This window comes from Syngnathoides biaculeatus, chromosome 9, assembly GCF_019802595.1.
Source record: "Syngnathoides biaculeatus isolate LvHL_M chromosome 9, ASM1980259v1, whole genome shotgun sequence".
NCBI lineage: Eukaryota > Metazoa > Chordata > Actinopteri > Syngnathiformes > Syngnathidae > Syngnathoides > Syngnathoides biaculeatus.
In genome coordinates this window covers 17796557-17814970 of record NC_084648.1, presented here as the reverse complement: position 1 = coordinate 17814970, position 18414 = coordinate 17796557, and the positions used below count along the sequence as shown (strand labels likewise).

The 18414-nt window shown below is 44.2% G+C and overlaps 1 protein-coding gene across 1 annotated transcript in view; it reads right to left on the bottom strand.

The window, feature by feature from the left end:
- Positions 1 to 17871, bottom strand: part of ntn1a (netrin 1a) — a 57550-nt gene extending 39679 nt beyond the window's left edge. The window contains exon 1 of the mRNA XM_061828855.1: positions 16857 to 17871. Coding sequence (XP_061684839.1) covers positions 16857 to 17871 — 1015 coding nt within the window. The remainder of the gene's footprint in view (positions 1 to 16856) is intronic.
- Between the last annotated feature and the right edge of the window lie 543 nt (positions 17872 to 18414).

Genomic DNA, 18414 nt, shown 5'->3' with positions numbered 1-18414 from the left:
TTTATCCTTGATTATTACAACAATTAATTTATTTTCTGTACGCTTTGTATTTGAGTGGAATTGATCATGATGTCTGCTTGTTATTTTAAACAGTCCAGTGCAAAAAAAATTAGCAACAGAGTTTTGAGTAAATTAGTGATATAGGCGGCACGGTGGATCTGCTGGTAAAGCGTTGGCCTCGCAGTTCTGAGGTCCCTGGTTCAATTTTGCACCCTCCTGTGTGGATGTTGCATGTTCTCCCCGTGCCTGTGTGGGTTTTCTTCGGGCACTCCGGTTTCCTCCCACATCCCAAAAACGTGCAACATTAATTGGACACTCTAAATTGCCCCGAGGTGTGATCGTGAGTGCGGCACTTTGTCTCTATGTGCCCTGCGATTGGCTGGCAACTAGTTCAGGGTGTACCTCGCCTCCTGCTGGGATCGGCTCCAGCACTCCCCGTGACCCTCGTGAGGATAAGCGGCAAAGAAAATGGATGAATGGATAATTATAAATTCAAATATGAATAACATTGAACAATAGGCGTCACGGTGGATCATCTGGAAAGCGTTGGCCTTACAGTTCTGAGGTCCCGGTTTCGATCCCAGCCTTGCCTGTGTGGAGTTTGCATGTTCTCACCGTGCCTACGTGGGTTTCCTCCGGGCACTCCGGTTTCCTCCCACGTCCCAAAAACATGCAACATTTAATTGGAGACTCTAAATTGCCCCTAGGTGTGACTGCGAGTGCGGCTGTTTGTCTCGATGTGCCCTGCGATTGGCTGGCAACTAGTTCAGGGTGTATTCTGCCTGCCCCTTGACATCTGGGATAGGCTCCTGTACTCCCTGCAACCCACGTGAGGATAAGCGCCAAAGAAAATGGATGGATGAATAGTGATACGTACATATCAAACCATTTTTTTTGTGTGTGTGTATTTAATTCATTTTCCACAGTAGTCAGAATTTGTTCCATTTTTTTCATGAGCAACAAGACATTTGAAAGCTTTAGAAATATAACAGATGATATTAACATCTAGTATGAATTATTAGGGGCACAATGCAGATCCTTGGGGAACCCCAAAAGTGATCTTTAATTGATTTGAATGTTCATTACAGAATATTATGTGTTGAAATGGTCAAGTAACTTTTCATCCACTTGTACTTGTAGACCTCATATGTATTTATCTCCATTTGTTTTTTCATTAATATACTATGATGAAAAGTTTATAAACCTGCCAAGAGTGAATTCTTTATTGTCGCTGTTCGATAATATTCCCTCTACCAGCCTTTTGCTTTCAAGCCAAACTGGTTTTCACTTAAGAAGGTGCAGAATTCAACAGATTTTATCCACAAATCAGGCCTCGCTCTCCATTTTGGAAGCGACTCCTCCCTGTTATCGCACAAGACAAACATTACTTTGAATGACTCCATTTCCGAATAATTTCCTTATCTGGCCAAGCCAATAATTGGGTTTCCTTTGTTTGCTTTGTCGTCCTCTGGCGTGGACCCTATTCGACTGTTATTAGAAGCAGCCAAGGCCTCGTGTGGGAAACTTCAACTTAAAAGCACACATTACCACACACAGCAGCAGCCCTGGAAGTTATTTAAATAACGCTGACTGGTAGCACGCTGAGTCGAAAGCCCCTTTTCCGTCATTATTGCACCCCCACCCTGCCTCACTTTCCCCTCTTCTTCTCGCGCTTGTCACCCCCACCGCCCTTACGGGAGACGCTCAATCAGCCGAAGCCAGCGATTTCTAAACTCCTATCTCGGACTCTGTTGGACACTGAGCCTAATTAATTGGCTCTTTTGTCCCCGGAGAGGAGGGGGGCGGTGCACAGGCAGTGGGGAGGGGGAATGAGGAGGCAAAGACTAGGGAAAAGGAAGACAGCGTCGCTTTTTTTTTCCTACACTCGAGAGTCTCTTTCACGCAGAGATTCCACAAATGCGGTGCGTCCTAGTCGCTCGTGCCAAGGCAGGATTTTCACACAGTAAAATTCTCACTTTGCGTTTGCACCCCCGTTCTGTGTCAGTCACTTTCACACCAGCCCGCTGACAAATGGGAAAAGCGAGTTTTGACAGGGGGTGTGAAAGGGGCGTGAGTCATAAATGTAAGGCCGGCGTTTTGTTTTGTTTTTCCAGCTCTTTCACACAGAACCAGGTGAAGTAGGATAATTCTGTTTTGTTTTTTAAATTCCTTTTTTCAATACCCCTAAAAATTGGAAAAGTCCGCAACAAATAAAATCTGTCATTTTTTTTAAATTATTGTTTAATTAAAAAGTTAAGAAGGATACATGATCGCAAGCCCTAGAAGGTTTTTTTTTAACGTTGTGCTATGAAGCTCTGTAATGTATAATATAAATACCATTTAATTTATTACTCTATCACATTATGCAATTTGTAGTATCGTGGACCTACAATATTTGCAGGAATAGGGACCGTCCAAATAGCAAAAATGACATGGATAATTGATAGTCATTGAAATTGCATTTAAAACAACCATCGATCCATCCATTTTCTTCGGCGCTTATCCTCACGAGGGTCGCGGGGAGTGCTGGAGCCTATCCCAGCTGTCAACGGGCAGGAGGCGGGGTACACCCTGAACTGGTTGCCAGCCAATCGCAGGGCACATTGAGACAAACAGCCACATTCACACCTATGGGCAATTTAGAGTCTACAATGAATTAATGAATGTTTTTGGGGATGTGAGAGGAAACCGGAGTGCCGGGAAGAAACCCACGCAGGCACGGGGAGAACAAACTCCACACAGGGGGGGCCGGGATTGAACCCGGGTCCTCAGAACTGTGAGGCCAACACTTTACCAGCTGAGTCACCGTGCCGCCTGCATTTAAAACAATAAAAGCTTTTTTTAAAAACAAAAATTATTGAATAAACGTTACCGATGGTGTAGTGGTACACACGCCTGCCTTTCGTGCGGCCAGCGTGGGTTCGATTTCCCCTCAGTGATGGTGTCGATATGTGCCCCCTAACTGACTGGCGACTGGTTCAGGGTGTTGTTCGCCTTTTCGGCTGAAATTAGTTTAGATAGGCTAAAGTACTCCCGTGACCCTTGTGAGGATAATTGACTTGGAAAATGGATGGCTACTGAAAAAAACGATCTTCCGAGGTTTTATCCCTTTTTACAATCGTATGGTGGTCCCTATTACATGCATACATGGGCCATACACAGCCCACAACCCATAGTTTGCACACCCGTTCACTCTATCTTCTTTACTGAGTAGAAAGTGGAAAAAAAGGAGAGTGCGACAAAGACAGACCGAGAGAGAGGGTCGTGGGGGGTTAGGAACACCGAGTACCTCCCACCCCTTCACCCCACCATGTGTCGCTATCTGTGCGAGCTAATGAGTGATGGATTAACCTGGGATCACCCCTGGCAAATTGAGATGACCCGGCAAACTTTCACCCCCCCCCCACCCAAAAAAAAAATAAAATAAAATAAATAATACAGCTCCAATTCAACCAAACCGATGCAAGCAGTCATATATTTAACGGGAACGGAGTCACGCGTGCTGTGTTCATGCAGCGCGTACGCCGCAGTAGATGACGGGAGCGCGGGCCGGCATCCGTTGCTGACCTCTGCTGACAGCGACCTCTTTGTGCAACTGTAACTTGAAAAGCAAACCACGGAGATGACACACACAAAAACGCCAGCGAGACTCGAAGGCGTCCATGACGACCGGGCATTAAAAAGCCCGCACGGCCCGATGACGCACAGCCGCACACAAACCTGAGCCGTGACTTGTACGGGAAAGACAACACCATCAGTAAGAAATTAGCCTCAACTAATTCACTGAATTCCAATGACTTTTTTTCTTCCAGCTTGTTTGATGAGAAATGAAAGTTTGATGCGTCATAAGTGCATTTGCTTTATGTATTGTGTGTGTGTGTGTGCTCATTCGTGTTCTTGTCTTCCTACACTTGTGAGGAAAAGCTTTCATCTGCAGACATTGTGGAATATTATTTTATCAGTCAGGACAGTGATGCTTTAAGTATGGTGTGGTACAGCATACTCTTTTTTTTTTTTTCTTTCTTTCTTTTTTTAATATTGTTATTTGCTTGATGTTTTGCTCTGACCTGCGTGCAAAACTATGACAACTGCTGTATTCTGGCAGTGAAGTCAACTCCCGTAACTTTACATCAAGCAGCATATGACAAATGGTAATTTTTTTTTAAAGTATTGCCACTCCTATTTCAAATTTACTGTAACCAATGGAATTAGTTTTGCAGTGCTATAACATATTTGAAAACAAACGGTGGAGCAACACATAGACACCCATCCATCCATTTTCTTTGCCACTTATCCTCACAAGGGTCGTGGGGAGTGCTGAAGCCTATCCGAGCTGTCAACGGGCAGGAGGCGGGGCACACCCTGAACTGGTCGCCGGTCAATCGCAGGGCACATCGAGACAAACAGCCGCAGTCACAATCAATCAATTTAGAGTGTCCAATGAATGTTTCATGTTTTTGGAATGTGGGAGGAAACCGGAGTGCCCAGAGAAAACCCACGCAGGCACGGGGAGAACATGCAAACTCCACACAGGTGCGGCCGGGATCGAACCTGGGTCCTCAGAACTGTGAGGCCAACGCTTTCCCAGCTGATCCACCGTGCCACCACACATAGACATGAAATAAAATATTTTTCAACTTCTATAAAGAAAGGTTAACATTGTTGCGACTGTGTATGACATCTCATACATAGCCGTATGTTTTTTATTATACTGCCCCCGGGTGGCCAGGATGTGCACACCAGAAGGAGCAGCACAATATCCACTAAAATGAAGCAAAAAATGTGGCAAAAACTGTTTTATTACACCATTTTATGTTTTTAAAACATTTTTTTAAAATACATCATGATAAACAAAAAGTTGAATCATAGTTCTGTTTTCGTGAATGTAAATATTTAATTAAACCTTTGGTGAAATTAATGTACATGGTTGTACTGGAAGAAAAAAGCAGTAGAAGTGGTAGAAGAACACAAACCAGTCATCATAAAAATAGTAGTGAAAGAAGTACTCTTAGTGGAAATAGCAGTCATACAAATAGTATTGATATACTATTTAGTATTGCTAGTATGAAAATTTGTAATACTAGTAGAAGTAGTTTTATGACAAGTAGTTGTGTAAGTAATAAAAATAATAGTAGTTCTTTAAGAAGTTGTCATGACGGAAAAGGTATTAAAAATATTAAAATTAGTAGTAGTAACAGTAAAAGTGCAATTACCATTATTGGTTATTGTAGTGGTCCTATAAGAAGTAGTATTAATAGCAGAAGCTGAAGTACTGATAGTCGAGTTAGTAGGAGGTGGAGTAGTTGTAGTACTATTTGAAGTTCCAGTTTAAGTAATAAAAACTACTAGTAGTAGTATACATGGTAAAGACGTAGTATTAACAGAAGTAGCTGTAGTAGTCATGGGAGTAGAAATATAGTACACATAGTAGTAGTAGTAGTAGAGGTACGTGTGTGTTTGTGTTTCCAATGACATGAAGAGCGTTAAGCTAAAGCAACAGCGCGGTGTCGCTCAGATGTGCCCCCGAAGTCGCCGCCTGTAACCCCATCCAGCCATTAATCACACGTAGCTGCGTGGAACGGCGGCCTTGCGGTCCCGACGAGCTTTCATGCGCGCTCGGTGGTCCCGTCGACGACTTGTGCGACAGTTGCCGGGCAGATGTTTGCCGGTGGCTCTGACCTTACATCAAACATTTTTGTTTTTATTGGTCCCGCTTATCCTGTTTGAGACCTGTCAGTCACAAGAGTAGAACTGTAACAAGCTCAACCACTGCCACTCCTTCACATTTAAAGGCAATGGGATGGGCCGCTGTGATTGACAGGCAATGAAGTCGGCTGTAGAGAAATTAGTCTGGTAGTCCGGATTTTCGCTTTTGTGTCGCATAAGTACGTTCATTGGCTTCTTTAGGTATGCATGTATTTGTGACTCAGCACAATTACCGTAATTCCTGGCCTAGAGAGCGCACCTTGTTATAAGCCTCACCCAGTACATTTGTAAAGGAAATACCATTTGGTACATACATAGGCCGCAGCCGTGTAAAACCCGCGACATAGAAACACGAGATATTTACATTGAAAGACGGTACACAGAGTTTAACTCTGGCTCCACCACGCTAATGCAAAATGTGCTAGTGCCCTGTGCTAACGCTAATGCTAGCACCGCGCTAACAGGCCTGGTTAAAAAAAAAAAACATACTGGTAAAAAAAATCACTGCGACACGGCAGTAACACGCTAGCGCAGCGCTAACAGGGCCCGACCGGTAAAAGTCACTTCCTCGGCACATATATTCCGCCGGTCTCACTCTTATCTTTTCCGCTCGAGTGCCCCCACCCCCCACCCCGCGCGGCTGTTGGAAAAAAACACGCACAAATTAGCCGCATCGCCTGCATAAACCACAGGGTTGAAAGCTTTGCGGAAATTATGGTAGTTAGCTCTGGAGTTGTTTCCTCTTTTAGTTCTAAATGTGGTAATTGTGTCATTTCAAGCCGTCCTGGCTCCCCCATCGAGATAATGAGTGAAAGTTCCAGGACGGTACTTGTGACCGTTAAGTGTGGGCCCATCTAGTTTGTTATCTGCACAAATGTTTGGAGCTCCTTCTCTCTCTGTGCTTCGCTCTCACATAGTTTTTGTGCCAAATCACAGCATGCACGCGTCACCTGCCAAACCGCCTCATTCACGCAATTTATTCATTACACATGTTAATGATATAATGTCAGAAGATCAGTGTGTGTGCGCCTCGTGTCCAGGAAACTACCTTGGACTTAACAGCTTGCAGCAATTAAGATGATTTTCCAAGTGGATCCTGGTCAATGTTTGGGGATTTTTATGCAGAAGAAACGTCATGAACACACTCATAACTTATATGACAAAGATAGATTTCTTCAGATATGTAGTTGGACAAGGAGAAGTCCCACAAAACAATCTCATGAGCTCCAAGAGCAGTATGCAAAATGCCGATGATATGTTTTTAACTGACAGTTTCAGAGAGATTGAACAAAACACATATTATTCAAAATCTAAAACTATTTCATTTTAGCCTTATAAATATCTTTTACAGTGCTTAAAGGTCAAGTGTCATCCCTATAAAGATTCCAAAATAGATATTGTAATGAAAAATACATATAACGTTATTCACTTCAACGTCTACACGAAAAAAGCGGAGAGTGTATCATCCATGCGCAAAGTTGCGGAAGTGTCATTCGACATCCAAGTGGTCGCCATATTGGCTGCATCTTCTGTCCGTGACGTCACAGTGGGGACATTCGCCACGCCGTGCCACCTACTATGGGAGACGAACACGCCCCTTCTGACACGGAAGCTCTTTTCGAAGAAGAGAACATCTCAAAACCGAGCGAAGTGACCGAGGCAATATTACCCTATCGTTTCGAACCATATTTAGATGATATGCGGATCATGGTCAAACCGCATGCGGCCAAACCACCTCCCCGACCGATCCACCTGCGTGTGGCGGTGATGAAAACAACGCCGCCTGCGAGCGACGACAACACCGCGGCCAAACCGCCTCCCCATCCGATCCACCTGTGCGTCACGATGAGCCACCCCGGCGGCGCCGCATCCACCGATCACGGCTTCGCCTGGGGTGACTCGTCGACACATTTAGCACCCTCGATTTACAGATTATGTCCCCCCACAACTATTATTATTATTTTTTTAGTAGCTGTATACACACCCACCTGTCGTTTGCAACCCACGAAGCTCTCGTCCTTTGCACCTGTGCAATCCATTTTTCACGATGAACCGGATCTTTTGGAAAATCATGAAGAGCGAATCCATGCTCCCGAGTGTTCGAGTAATATCCAGCAATACACCGGGCCGGCATTTTGGCTAACACGATGGAACAACGAGCTACCTTCCCGCAGGTAAAACTAGGAGAAACAGACGAGACCGCTTGAGTGCACTACTGGCATTTACGTCACTTCCTGCTTCTTCTCCAAAACAAATCCCTCGAGAGGATTTTCATAGCGGGAGTTACAAAAAGCCATATGCGTCAAAATCATGTTTTTTGGTAAAAAAAATCGGATGGGACCATACCAGCTGCCGTTTTTTTTTCATGAATAACATACTAAAAATCATGCATTTCATGACGGTGGACCTTTAAGGTTTCTTCATACTCATGGCTGTTGATGATGAACTACAAATCACTGACAATGTCAATCAAATGTTAGCAGTAATGTATTCATTAAAAAACAAAAAAACATTTTCCGACAGTTACTAAAGATTTATGTCAAGAATACAGAAAGATGGAGCCAAAGACCCTCTCGGGCCCAATCACCGTCAGCATCTTCCAAGGCTGCGATGAGCGCGTTGTAAAAATGTTTCTTTACAGTAACAACGTCGCTCTGGCCTTTGTAAAAGTTGAGTTCAGGCACTAAAGAAAGGAGACAAGTACAAGTGGGAACATGCCAAGGGGCGACACGTAACACGTTTCCTTCAGTGGCAGCGTGGCTCCGGACCAAACGGTTTCCCAAAAACAAAGACAAGGAAGGGTCCATTGCTGGCCTGAACACACACACACACAGCGTGCACGCCCAGCCTCTATTACGTGTTACTTGTACACAAGTATGAAATTAAACACCCATGTCAAGCTTTCATCGGTGTAATTATGAAAATGTCTGTGAGCGAGCCTTTCCGCAATTACGCCAGAGAAAGTAATTTACACAACCACCGCCTCCGAGCCCAATTTCTCCGCCCGTAATCATGATCGGCTAGCTCGGGCAAATGTCCAGAGCCACTTTCAACGCTATCGTGCTCGAAACACCCTCACTTGTGAGCTTGTCGAAGCAAAAAAGGTAAGCAGAGCTGCGTTGAGTTTGCATTGAGCGGCAGCTGACGGCATCATCTTATGCTAAGCGTTACATTTTTGATGGCTCAGTTAAGTATTTGACACAATGGAGGAATGTAATTTCTATTTCATCCTGTGTCACAGTGTAGTGAATGAAGTGCTGCCTCCACAAGTGAAAATTGTGCTATTATGTGTTCAGGGCACAAGCTCCTCCCCTTACTCCGGGCTTTGCTGGAACTTGTTTAAAGACGTCCGTTCGACTTCCACCCCTGATCGTCGTGGTGATGAAATCAATATTTGAGTTTATGGGGCCTCCTCAAACAGACTAATTTCAGCACGACCAAAAAAACAAATGAATAAAATGTGCTCAAACTTTGATTCTTGGAGCATTTTGGTGAAAGCACATGACAGACTTGTTAGGAAACGGTTTTAAATTGTGGTAAAAACTCACAATGTGTCTCCACTCAACTCAGAAGGTAACACTAAACTGAAGAGACATTCCATTTTAGCGATTTCAGTATGGAATTATTATTATTTTTTGGTCTTATTGGACTGACACCTAACTGTTGTCAACAGCAATGGCAGTCGTAAAAAGCTGTGCTGATATTCACACATGAAATTAACTCTCACCTCTGCGTATTGTATCAAATCAACATAGTCCTCCATTTCAAAGCCCTGATAGGATTGATCCTCAGTGGAAAAACTTCCTTTGAATCCAAACCAAATCGCTTCTGGAACGAGCCTCCCGACAGCTCCAAAATTCCTGCGCGGGAGCGAGCGCCTGCCAAAACGCTGACGTTAATTGCTTCAAGATCCTCCAGACGTCCGCACGCCGCGCAAAAGCAGCCATTTCTGACATCCAGCGCTTTGATTTTCATGGTAAACGATTTTGATCACACTTCAGGGTCGTAAAAATTGCAGCGCTTAATCACCGGCGGTGTTTTTGTTCAACAGGTGTTTGAGCCAGAGGCTCTTTTACATTTTTCGTTTTAATATCTGTAGGATGCTGGTCAGATTCCGATTTTCTTGGATTTTGAAGCAATTTTCCCCCATACGAATTCACAGAAATAGCATTTCTCCTTTGTTTTGTGCAGATGTTCGTGTCGATCGCCTTCAGATACGGCTGCAGGTCTGGTTTGCACGCTCCGTAAAGTAAAGCAGCATCCTCCATCTTCTAAAGCGCCGGCGTGGTGCGTTTTTCGGTCGAACAAAGCTGAGTGCAACCGGACTTGCTGTGCACGCTGCACTGCGTTTTGCTCTTTCGCTGGGGAATCAACACCCCCACGCGCGCCGTCGCCCCCGAAAGGCACTAAATTGTGGATATAAAAAGTCTACGCAGTCCTGTTCAACTGTCAAACCAAGATAAAGCACTCTGCTCCAAAGCAAGTAAGTAAGCAAGTAAGAAAAGCCGACGACAACACCCGAACTTCATATTCCGTTGAAACGGTGACAGGTGTGTCCTGACTCCCATTTGACATGATTTTGAATGTGATTGGTTCGCTATAATCACACTAAGGCGATTGTGCAAGCTTACAGTGCTTTGTGAAAGTATTCGGCCCCCTTGAACTTTTCAATCTTTTGCCACTTTTCAGGCTTCAAACATAAAGATATTAAATATTTTTTTTTTTTTTTTGTCAAGAATCAACAACAAGTGGGACACAATCGTGAAGTGGAACGAGGGTGTCCGGTTTGGTGTCCTCTGCATCGCATCTCTAGTCTTTTGCAGGTGATGTGGTTCTGTTGGCTTCACCAAGCCGTGATCTCCGGCTCTCACTGGAGCGATCCGCAGCCGAGTGTGAAGCGGCTGGGATGAGAATCGGCACCTCCAAATCCGAGATCGCTGTCCTCAGTCGGAAAAGGGTGGCGTGCCCTCTCCGGGTCGGGGATGAGATCCTGCCCCGAGTGGAGGAGTTCAAGTATCTTGGGGTTTTGTTCACGAGCGAGGGAAGAACGGAGCGGGAGATCGACAGACGGATCGGTGCAGCGTCTGCAGTGATGCGGACTTTGCATCGGTCCTTTGTGGTAAAGGGGGAGCTCAGTCGAAAGGCGAAGCTCTCAATTTACCAGTCCATCTACGTTCCTGTGATAGTCTCAGGGTTCTGTTTAAAGTGCAGAGAGCATCATGAAGACCGAGGAACACACCAGGCAGGTCCGAGATACTGTTGTGGAGAAGTTTCAAGCAGGATTTGCATAGAAAAGGATTTCCCAAGCTTTAAACTGTGCAAGCAATCATGTTGAAATGGAAGGAGTATCAGACCACTACAGCTCTACAGCTGAGGTGGGGGAGTCTCATGGTTTGGGCCTGACAGGGACGATGGTTCAAATGGATGGGAAGATGAATGGAGCCAAATTCAGGACCACTCTGAAAGAAAACCCGTTGGAGTCTGCAAGAAACCTGAGACTGGGACGGAGATTTATCTTCCAACAGGACAATGATCCAAAACATGAATCCAAATCTTACAATGGAATGGTTCACAAATAAACGTATCCAGGTGTTAAGATGGCCAAGTCAAAGTCCAGACCTGAATCCAATCGAGAATCCGTGGGCAGAGCTGAAGACTGCTGTTCACAAACGCTCTCTATCCAACCTCACTGAGCTCGAGCATGTTTTGCAAGGAAGAATGGGCAAGAATTTCAGTTTCTCCATGTGCAAAACTGGTAGAGACATACCCCAAGCGACTCGCAGCTAAAGGTGGCGCTACAAAGTATTCATGCAAACGCCCCACATTTCAGGTTTTTATTTGTTAAAAAAATTTAAAACATCAATCAAATTTTGTTCCACTTTACGACTGCGTCCCGCTTGTTGTTGAAATTAAATTAATTAAATTACATTTTATATCTTTATATTTGAAGCCTGAAATGTGGCGAAAGGTTGAAAAGTTCAAGGGGGCTAAATACTTTCACAAAGCACTGTAACCTCACTGGTTTATTTTGATTTAACATCCCGGATAGGTTGAGATCAATTTGTATAAGTTGTAGATCAAATGGAATTTTTATATCACGACAAAATAGCATTTGAATAAGGGGTGTGTAGACTTTTTATTTCCACTGGAGCTTCCAGCGAGAGCAAAACGTCCTTCCCGTTTGCACTCTGCTCTGTGTTTACAGCTCTTTTTTTTTTATAAATTGACATTGTCCGCCGTGCAGACGATCCGCTCGGCTTCGGCGCGTCTGTTTTATCTCCCCGCGCTTCTGACGGAAAGTTACTCTTCTGTAAGCAACGACGAAGCTGCGGTTTGTACAACGCCGAACATGACCAGAGAGGCCTGCGGCGCAGCTTCGTGCTAATTCTGACGGGAAATTATATAAATGTTTGCTCTAAAAAAATTCAATTGTCGCCATCGTGGAGCTGAAATACCGTAGCTCGATACGCAACTCTCGATCGGTGATTAAACGCAGTGGTTCTTGAACTTTGTGCACCTCAAAAGTTACTTCCCTCTCAAAGTACGACTACCTTGACCAAATTTAAGATACAGTTCCATATTTGGAACGTGTAAGTATTCATCAAAAACGAGACAAAGGTTTTATTCCTAAAACAAACGCTGGTGTTAGCATCCTTTAAACCAATGGGCATTTAAATACAAACGGTTGAGCAACACACAGAGACAGACAACTTTGTAATACTCATGCGCTTATATTCAAGCATGTTCAGCCATCGCAGTCTGGTTTTGTGCTGCGACAAAGAGGGACTAAATCCAGGCACAATTGACAGTTAGGACTGCTGAAAAGATTATCGGTACCTCCCTCCCCATTCTTGGGTGTCGGGTGTCAAACTCAAGGCCTGGGGGCCAGATCTGGCCCACCACGTGATCTTATGTGGCCTGCGAAGGCAAATCATGTGTATCAACTTCCATGATTTTTTTTTTTTTTTTTTTTTAAATTTGTACCAAAATTCCTCACTAGGGTCACGGGAAGTGCTGGAGCCCATCCCAGCTGTCAACGGGTCCGATTAATGTTGCATAATTTTGGGATGTGGGAGGAAACCGGAGTGCCTGGAGAAAACCCACACAGGCATGGGGAGAACATGCAAACTCCACACAGGCGGGGCCGGGATTGAACCCGGGACCTCAGAACTATATATAAATATATTAATATAGTTTATATAACTGCAGCCGAATGAGCAGTTGTGACCGTCTTCTTCTGTGTGCATGTACAGTATGTATTATGCTTCCCCCTGGTGGCCAAGGCATGTGCACAAGAGGAATAGCAACATTCGTGGAAATGGAAAAATGCACAATATTTTTCTTCATTTCAAGAGTGAAAGATCATTTTAGTTCAAAAAAAATGTTTTGGGTTACAACGTAGTCACAGAATGAAAAAGAAAACTCCTCAGAGACCACCATTTTGTTTTTGAAAGAGATTGAATCTTTTGAATTTGAATTTTTGGAAAGAAACTCGTGCGTATTCCCGGTTCCACTTCTTTGCCTTTTATTTCTGCACAGTCCATTGCTCAGTAGTTCCTTGTAAATGCCTTTTTCTGCACTGGGGACATCCAATCACGCAAATGGATTAAAAAAAAAAAAGTCTGGGTGTGTGGGGTGGGGGCATGAGGGTCCTTCGACATCCTCGTGGACGTAATCAGTAAAGTGCACTTGAATCAACAGACGCTGATGAATCTTTTTTTTTTTTTTTTTGGGAGAAGCACACGTAATTGATGCTAATCTATTACGGAGGCACGATTTGGAGATTATACACGAATACCTTTGCGTGTGCTCATATTATATTACAGAAATATAAATCAGAATTGGCAAAACACCTTGAAGGCAAATGATTTCGGCAGTTGGGCGCCGGACGACTGCTTAGTGCTTCACTCAGGTCGTGTTTTTCTATTGGATAAAGCCTGCATGTGCTTGTGTGGGTTTTCTGTAGGTACATTAAAAAAAAAAAAAAAAAAACAATTCACGTAGGGTAGGTGCTAAATCACAGGTGTCAAACTCAAGGCCCGGGGGCCAGATATTGCCCTTCACATTATTTTATGTGGCCCAGGAAAGCAAATCGTGTACTTTTCCTTCATGTTTATTTTTTGTTGTTGTTACTAAAATCCATCCATCCCAAAATGAATAATGTTGGTCTCGCAAGCATTTTTTTTTCTGACCAAAATACTTTTAATACAATAGTCGACCAAACTATTTTCCTGGACGTCACATTTCAAAACTAGTTTTTGCTTTAAGAAATGATGAGGAGATTATATATTTACTGAACATCGTTTTACAGTAGCAATGGTGTCAAACCCGCGGCCCACATTGTAGTTCTGGTTTCCCTCAGAGGGCCGTTATGACTGCGAAACCATAGGAATCATTTATCGCCTCATATTGACGCGTGAAATTTATGAATTACGGTACTTTTGGAATCAGAAACCGAGGGTAATGTTTTTTTTTTTCCGACTATTGTTGATGTTTGGTAATGTAAAAACACTAGCAATACCTCAACGTCATCATTTGACGATATGACAATTTGAAATTTTGGGACAGATTTGAACAACAATCACGGAAGTTTGACATACATGATTTGCCTTCGCGGGCCACATTCAATCCTATGGCGGGCCGGATCTGGCCCTCGAGCCTTGAGTTTGACACCAGTGCTTTAACAAGTGTAGCCCATGACAAAAAAATAGTTTTACACCCTTGCAATTGTCCATAGGTGTGAGCGTGAGTGCCTGAAGTCAGCTGGGCACGGCACCAACACAACCGCAACCTGAATGACGCTACGGAGCACAGGTGTCAAACTCGAGTCCCGCGTAAGCATCAAATTCCGTGATTCTTGCTAAAAACCTGTTTCAAAATGTCAAATCATAATCTGTCAGCAATCCACTGCGCCACATTGGCAAAATATTTTGTAATTCGCGAGTACCCGCAGCGGATGTCGAGCATTTTAAGGGTCGTCAACGAGAAACCGCCGATGATGCGCCCTCAACCACAAGTGGTGTCATAAATCGAGACATTTATAGATATGAAATTTGTTAGATTTTGTTTTCATTTTTGACTTTGCTGTTTTCAGCGGCCATGGCGCCCATGCTGAAAAGCGGCCAGTGAATACTACGATGAGGCGGAACATTGTTATGGTTTCGCAGTCACACAACGGGAAACTATACCCACGATAAAATGTTAAATTTTGACACCCCTGCTGTAAAAAAAATGGATCCATGATTTCTTTAAAAGATACAAGTGCCATCAAATTATATCACTTCTTCTGCAACTGCTAAACACATAAACTATAACTAACATAAGTGTACTGTCATTATGGGCTTGAAATGATTCCCAATATGCAACAACTTGTCTTTCAAATGACCGAAGAGATGAAAGCCAGCTTCTCACATTGTACATATCCTATATAATTATGTACTGCATTTCGAAAGCATATTGTGACCTCCAGAATCGAACCCCTTCTAAATCTTCGCCTTCAACGCACGTGTTGACGGAGGAGCACGTTCGTTGTGGACCTCGGTGAGTTCGAGTCACCAAACGGAAGGATTTGGCAAAGTGTTGAGCGTGCGGAATATTTGGCAAACGTGATTTCATAAATCCACCTGTTTTTCTGGAAATTCCCCGGGAAGTCTAAAAGTGGACTGCTAATTGCAAGTAAATCACATGAACTAATATGCAAAATAATAATATACTGTAGTATATTATTTTATTATGATAGGTGCGCTCATAAGAGAAGTGCAATTAAAGAGAAGTAAGACATTTTATGAAAAAATCATCCAATAACTGGCTCACAAGAGTATTGACATAAAGCCTTTTTTTTAAATTTTCTTGGGCTATTCTCATTGTACATAAAAACATTGTAAAGAAGTTAGCAATAATATTTGAAGCCTCTCTCAACCAGAGAACGATGACATTCTGGAGATGAAATCATCATTGTTATTATTTGGGATCATTGTTATGATTGTTTCTTTGTTGTATCACGTGTTTTTAATGCAGAAATGAATTTGTTATTAATCGAACGCTTTTTGTTTTCCAATTGTCAAAATATTCCCTCAATAGACCCCCAAAAAAAAAAAAAGTGTCACGATTAAATCACTTTAGTACCCTTCCTGCATGAAATTGAATAAAAAGAATTTTGGAATGCCTGGAAATTGCTCATTAACATATTAAGAACTCTAATATATCAGAAATGATTAGCTTTAGCTCCCCGTGACCCTGAGCAGGATAGAAAATGCCTTGCTGGGTAAATAACACAAAATTATGTTATGAAGTGCATATAAAGATATATAGTAGATAACTATAATATTATACAATGAGTAATCATCTTGCTATACATAATATTAATCATCATTATTTTATGAATAACTGAGGAAAAAGACGTTAAACACAGTTGAACATAATATAAATCACGAAAATGACAAATTATTACAACGGTAAATTTATTTTTGTATAACTGAATAATAGTCGTGATGAATATTCATGTATTATGAAGGAAAATCTAAAACAGTAATTTACACATTATATAAATACAGTATATAAATGTAATTATATATAGTATATAAAGTACATACCGCTTGTGTGTAAAATATTATCGGTAATATATTACTACTAGTATATTACAACTACTCCTATTCACAATCATCATCTATGTATCCAGAAGTACCATAAGAAAAAAAACATTATTACCGATAATAAGCTATCTGTAACGCAAGGTTGATGAGGCTGATGCTAATCATAGTAATCATAAAAATTGCTGTTTTCCATTTTCCAAGCCGCTTATCCTCACAAGGGTCGCAGGAGTGCCAGAGCCTATCCCATCTAACATTGGGCAAAAGTCAGTCACAGTATCGACACCGTCACTGAGCGGGTATCGAGCCCAGGATTCCCGCGTGTGTACTACTACACCATCAGTGACCTAAATAGTTGTTTTATTTCATTTTTAGCTACAGACCGAAACAAACCTATTCAAGTCAAGTCGCGATATAGGAAAGAATGAAGTTGCGAGTACTTCCAGAAAGAGGGGAGGGGGGGGGGGGGGTGGGGGAAAGACGCACCGTCGCGAGCGCAAGCAGGGAGGCAGGCAGGCAAGCAAGACAAGACCTCGCGCACGTCCGGACGCAGGCACTCACCGACGCACTCGTTGGCCTCGCGGGCCGTGGCCCTCTGCCACGGCCGGTCGTAGTGGAAGGGCTTGCAGCGGTCGCACTCGGGTCCAGCCGCGTTGTGCTTGCACTCGCACACCAGCTGGCCGTCGCGGTCCTTGACGCAGCGGGACGCGTGTCCGTTGCACTTGCAGCGGCCGCCCACCTGCAGGTCGGACACGGCGTAGAAGTACGAGTCCCGCGCCAGCTCCGAGTCGTCCTCGTTCTCGTCGCCGAAGGTGTGCAGGCGGCTGAAGGTCACGCGGATGTCGGTGGCCGTCACCCAGTCCTGGAGGACCGGCGAGTTGTCGAAGTCGTGCGCCGACGGCCGGCCGTCCAGCGTGCTGAAGGCGATGAGACCTCCGCTCAGCGGGAACATGTCCGTGTGCGAGTCCGTGCAGACGGCCTCCTGCTCGTTCTGCTTGGTGATGGCGGCGCGGTTGGGCTTGTTGTACATCTTCCGGCACTGGGTGGAGTAGTACTGGAACGGCACCCAGGTCTTGCCGTAGTCCATGGACTTGGAGATCAGCATGGACTCGGGTCTCGGCGAGCAGAACTGGAGGCTGACGTAGGTCACCTCGAACTTCTTGCCCAGGGAGAGGCTGAGCGTGACGTTCTGCGGGTACTGGATGAAGTTGTCCGACTGCCAGCACGTCAGGTTGTGCGGGTTGTTCAGGTCGGTGAGGTAGGCCGGGGGCCGGCTCCGCTTGGGGTCGGACGCGTCGCACGTGTGGCAGTTGCGGCTCCGCTCGTCCGCCTTGTCCGCCGAGCTGAGGACGCAGTAGCGGGCCGCGGTCCGGCCGCAGGTGCTGGACACCTTCACCTCCTTGCCGAACGCCGAGTTGACGAAGTCCGGGATGCAGCGGCGCGGGGTGCCGTGCTCGTCGTAGCACGGGTCCGGGGGGGAGCTCTGGGCCGAGAACGGAGGCGGGCCGCCCCCCGCCGTGCTCCGCAAGGAGGCGGCCAGCAGCACGGCGAGCGCGGCGTCCAGAGCCCGGAACATGATCCCTACGTGTCGGGTCCACAAGTGGCAGTGGTGGTGGTGGTACTGCTGCTGCTGGAGGAAGAGGAGGAGGAGGAGGAGGAGGAGGAGGAAGAGGAAGAGGAGGAGGAGGAGGGGGGATGAGGAGGAGGAGGGAGAAAGTTTGCCGGAGAGAAGCTGCATATCCATGAATTAGCAACTCTTTACGGCCACAATCTGCGTGTGTGTGTGTGTGTTTTAAGTGCTTTATATTTTGTGATTATTATTTTTTTAATCACTAAAACAATTTTAAACTTCGAGATAATTTTCCCTCGTGAGACAATTTATTAATTTCCATGTGTGTTTATCGAATATATTTTATCTTTTTCATTGTTATTATAAATAAAAAATCCATTTACTCTGGGAATATTTTTTTAAATGAAATCATTTTTAAAAAATATTTCTCAAAACAGAAATTAACGTTGTTTTGTGGTCACGCAGGAATGAAAACGTTTTGTCAAAGAAAATGTTTGCATATATTTTGGGCTTCGGACAAAAAATGTTCTTTGACCACCTAACAATTAA